At 43.7% G+C, this 5136-nt stretch overlaps 1 protein-coding gene across 1 annotated transcript; it reads left to right on the forward strand.

The window, feature by feature from the left end:
* The first annotated feature begins 4121 nt into the window (after window positions 1-4121).
* On the forward strand, window positions 4122-4715 carry LOC104502189 (ras-like GTP-binding protein RHO). Its single transcript, XM_010146125.1, has one exon. The coding sequence runs from the start codon at window positions 4122-4124 to the stop codon at window positions 4713-4715; it is 594 nt and encodes a 197-aa protein (XP_010144427.1).
* The last annotated feature ends 421 nt before the right edge of the window (window positions 4716-5136 follow it).

The raw sequence follows: 5136 nt of genomic DNA on the forward strand, positions 1-5136 counted from the left end.
ACTTTGTTGTTCACCCAGAGTGCTGCTAACAATATTCCGTGTGCCTCGGTGCAGAGAAAGCAAACCGAGCAGCCCATGTTCATACTCTTTCACTCCTCTAGAGGTCAAAGCAGGGTGGCCTCATCTAAACTGTCTACTGGTCCCAACTCCCAACTATGCTAAGGAGATGCTCTACAAAGGTCAAACTAACCCAAGTCACGCTCACAGCAGGCACTCGTCTTGTAACTCAACAGCGGAGATACCGTTCCAGCAACCAGTGAAGTCTGAGCCACCACTGCTGAATTTTCTAGTGAAGTCTTGCGTCTGTAGCCTTCCACACAGTTACGCTGACGGTACAGGGCCTGCTGTTTCAGCTCTTACCTGCTGCAAGAAAGACTGCAGCAAAGTCTGTGTGTTTCCTTGACCTAAGGTTTCAAATGCCTTTTTTTTTTCCAGAGGCTTTATACTGGGAGACCCAGCCCTGTGACTAACAGGCTGACATCACACTGATTGCACTGTCCTAGAGTACAGGCAGAAAGGGACTCTATAGGGAACATCTCAGTCAGTGGTTATCACAGTTTTATACCTAGATGTGTGATGCTTGGGACTTGATCATGGGCTGGGTTTCATACCTCACATAAATTTGCTACATGCCACCTTTCTCCTGCAGTGGATTTAGCCCAGAAATATCATTGTACTATGAGGTACCTGCCCTGAGCTGTCTAAGGTGAGGTGAGGAGGGCCTTAGTTTATATTAATTTTCAGTTATATATATTTCTTTCTCCTCTCTGGAGTATTCTTCCTTTAGCCCATACATGAAAGCGTGAATTGAGCCAGTTTCAAGAACAGTGGAAATCAGGGGTAGAGCTGAACACAGGAACCATTTTCTCTTCCTGCTTAGATTGGTGCATCAGACCAAATGGGAATGTGGCCCACAAGGCAGTGCCGCGCGTGCAGCAGGCAGAGGCTCAGCAGTGGGGCTGTAAATGAGCACAGTGGACAATAAACTGTGGAAGTGCTTAGGCTTCCTTCTTGGGCTGTGCCTGAGAGCAGAGGAGGAAAACCTGGAAAGAAAATGATGAAAAGAGGCATCCCTCTGGGATGAGGTGGCCTTTTCTTCTCCTCAGGGAGTTTTGTACAGGACCAATTTTGTATTCAAGCATGGCCATGGGCTGGAAGGCACCAGGGAGTGTAGCCAGCCCACATATTTTAGATTTGAATTTGAGATTTTTGTTGTAACTTTTGTATTCTCTGGTGAAATTTGCATGATATGCTAAACTGTACTTCTTTAAGCAAGTAAACTTTCTCAAACTTTGCTTCCAGTAATTCCTAAATGTGCACTCTCTAAGCAGAGCATTAGTTCTGCTGTGGCACATACATCTGCGTGATTGGTGAAGTATGAAGTAGGAGAAATAAGACACCACTTCTTTGCTTTCATTGCTTGTGCTGGTGGTTTTGAAATTAAAACTCATCCTTCTGTCTTCTACTTGATTTAATCCAATTGTCATTTTTTGTTGCAGAGCGGACAATTCCAGTCCATTACTGGAGATTGTTTCCAGATTATACTTCCCCGCCCCCCCTCCGAACTTTTTGCTAAACAGATTTTCTAAAGGGCACGTCTGGAACTCAGATAATTTGTGTTCAAGCATAAATCTGTACCAAGAGCATGAAAGCTCAGTGGGGAAGGTAATCTTTCTCCTTTTTCTCAGTAAGCAGGCAAGCAAGTACATTGCCTGCTGTGGCATAACGTGCTGAGGGAGCTGTATGTGCCAGCAATGGCATACCGAGTCCTGCATGCCGACTTGTACTGTAACGCTGGCAACAAGCATCCTGCAGTTCTCACGCAGCAAAGCTTCTCAGTGAGGTAAGGAAAGCAAGAGCTAGCTAAATATGAGCGGCTTACAGGCTAGTGTGAAAAAGCTCTGAGTAGATGTGGGAGGACGGGCAGAAATGGTATCTGTCTCTCTAAGCTGCTAAGAGTTTCTGGCACATATAGGAACCAGAACACTTGTTGCATGTCACGGCAGTTCCATTGTTTTCCAGTGTCCCTGAAGAAAAACAGAATTTAACTCTCAGATCCCCTTGTGCTCAGTGCTCTCAGCAGAGAAGCTAGACTGATCCATCTAGAAACTGGAATGCCAAGGCACAAAAAGAGAAGGTGAAAAAGACCTGTGTACTTTTTAGGCTAAGTACAGTGCATATGAAAGCACATCATCCCAAACAAGAAGTGCCTTCATGATGCTAAAGAGCTGTATGGTACCCCCTGGCATTGCTCTTCCAGGGAATAGGTGGGGCAAGTCAGAAGCTGATGTTTAGTTTTGTCATGTTCCTATGGCAAGACTGTCAGATGCATACTTGAGTGGGACTAAGGAAATATGGTCTGGTAGAGTAAAATCAGACCACCACAGAAAACTGAAGTGGCCTCAGCTCTCCAGCTGACTTCAAATTAAACAGAAACTATTACCTCATCCTTTGGCCAAAATTTTTAGACCTAAAATCTCTCAACTCAGTTGAAGCACTCTTCTGTAGCTGTATGAAGTAAACGGGCTGACCACGTAACTATACTCATCAGCAGTTACATATCTGCATCAGCAATAATGCCTTTGGAAATGGTTCTCTCTGCAGAGGGACCACGTGAATCTACCTCCAGTTCCCTTCGTTCTCAGTTTTTAGTGGTTACAGACACCTTGAAGTCTTTGTCTACCAGGAAAACTGAGTCTACCTGTCTGATGCCAGCAAGATAGCAGGGAACTCAGGCCTCATCTCTGAAGTTCAAGATAGTATCCGTAACATTGGACAGTCCTTTCTTTTTAGACTCATTGGTGGGTAGAGTTCATTTTACTACTTTGAGGACCATCAAACACTGGAAAAGGCTGCCTAGAGAGGCTGTGGAGTCTCCATCCCTGGAGATACTGAAAACTCAACTGGACACAGTCCTGAGCAGCCTGCTATAGTTAGTGCTGCTCTGAGCAGGGCAGGGTGGACTAGATGACCCCTTCCCACCTCATCCATTTCTTGATTCTGCAATTAATCTCTCTGTAATGCCTCAGCAGATCTGGAAAGGGTTGTCTTGAGGGTCTGTCTGGCAGGCCTACTGCTCTTTTACACTCAGGCCTCCCCCCGCCACAAGTAGTTTGGCACACTTGGCACTGAAATGCTCACTCAGGGTGAGTCTTTTGCAATACAAAAAAGGAAATTATAAAGTAAACATGCTATGATTTGTTAATGCATTGTGTAACTTCCACACCACTGCCAGTAAAGTAGGCTTCTTTAAAAAACAATAATGTCATCAGGTTCTCTTTGCAGATTGGTTGGCTATATTAAGAAACATCGACCTATTCATTTAAATACCGTAGTCATCATGATAGTCTTTGAAGACTGGTGGTAAGTTCTCTCTGCAGGGGAACCAGTGACCTAAAGAAGCCGAGGCGGCAAAAATATTATAAGTTACCACTCTAATACTGAACATCAGGAAAAAGAAGAAGGTTGATGCTGGCTATCCTGTAAGCCTAACTTCTGTCTCATGTAAATTAACCATGAATATATGAAGAGTGAGAGCGCTCTCTTAACTCCCACATGACAACAGATCTACGAGCAAAAGCAGTTTGGACTTACACAGGATAGCTGTCGCCAATGGTAGAATTCCACTAGAAGACCAGGAAAAATGTAGTCAGTAAAACCAGTTTGGATAGTTGTTCAGTACAGTGTTTTGTACTCCATCTTACTCACAAAATTAAGTCATATAATCTAGAAAATGAAATATGTTGTGGACTGAACACTGACAATAAACAATGTCCGAGATGATAAAACAGAAATACAGGGCGCTGCAGGAGTCTTGGTTATATCCCAATGATGGTTTATACCTTCATTTTTTGACCTATAATAATAGTCAAGAGCAAGGTACTCACAATTTCAGAAGATTCTGATATTAGAGAAATTAAAAGGAGGGGAAATAGGGAATCAATGTAAGACAGAAGTATTGAGAGATAAAGGGAGATAATGGGAAGAATTCTAAACTAATGAGATTTCTCTCCTCCTTCTACCCTGCACAAAAGCTAAAAAACCAAACCAAACCAAACCAAACCAAAAAAAATCCCAGCATGAGAATAATCCATTTTGTGCTTCATCTTGTTTTTTAAGGAATGGCTGCTCTCAGAAGAAATCTGACAGCAGTTGGAGACGACCGCTGTGGCAAGACATGCCTCCTCTTTGCTCTGTGTCATGAACAGCTTCTCGAGTCCTACGAGCCAAGTCTGTTTGACGCTTACACCACTGACACAGAGGTGGATGGGAAGGAGATGAAGCTAATCCTCTTTGATGTGGCAGGGAAGAATGAAGTCAGTTACCGAAATCTCCGCTCAGTGTTCTACGAGGACACCGATGTTATTTTAATGTGCTTCTCTGTGGATAGGCCTGACTCACAGCAAAACATCCTTGATTTTTGGGTTCCAGAAATCAAGCAGTTCTGCCCCACGGTGCCTATTATTCTGGTGGGTACCAAGATAGAACTAAGGAGTGATGAAGGTATTAAGAACAAACTAACTACTGCAGGCAACAAGCCGATTACCACTACAGAAGGAAAAGCTTTAGCTGCCAGCATTGGGGCATATGCTTACCTGGAGTGTTCTGCGAAGACAAAAGAAGGTGTTGATACAGTCCTGGAGATTATTAGCCAATGTGCATTAAAGGAGAAAAGGAGGAGGAAAAGGCACTACATGCGCTGCCAAATTTTGTAAGAGGAGTGAACATTATTTTGTTGTTGGATTTAATCATGTGGAAAGGTAAGTAGATGTCTGTTGCTGATGTGTGGGTGCTATAAGGGCTGGTTTTATGTTATAGGAGGAAAAAAATCTCTTATATCTGCAAAGTGTCACACCGGAAAAGTCAGAATTGTTTCCATCTCCACCTTCAAAACAGACTGAAGAGCACAATTCCAGATTTGAGCTGAGTATTGGTCTTGAGAAACGGAAATGACCGAACTACAGCTCTCTACAGAGGCTTTTTGGTCGAGGCAGATAAGATACACACAGACTACGACAGGAAACTAAAACAGCATTACCGTTGTTCAGTGAAGCTCATTCCAGCTTCCCAGCAGCAAGGTTTATTGTGAAGCAGCTGCGCTGACAAAGGTGTCCTAGTACGCACTCCCTTCCATAC

This window comes from Buceros rhinoceros, unplaced genomic scaffold (assembly GCF_000710305.1).
Source record: "Buceros rhinoceros silvestris isolate BGI_N320 unplaced genomic scaffold, ASM71030v1 scaffold9532, whole genome shotgun sequence".
NCBI lineage: Eukaryota > Metazoa > Chordata > Aves > Bucerotiformes > Bucerotidae > Buceros > Buceros rhinoceros.

Excerpts from the sequence above, each read along its gene's own strand:
- LOC104502189 (XM_010146125.1), top strand. The coding sequence starts at position 4,122 with ATGGCTGCTCTCAGAAGAAATCTGACAGCAGTTGGAGACGACCGCTGT.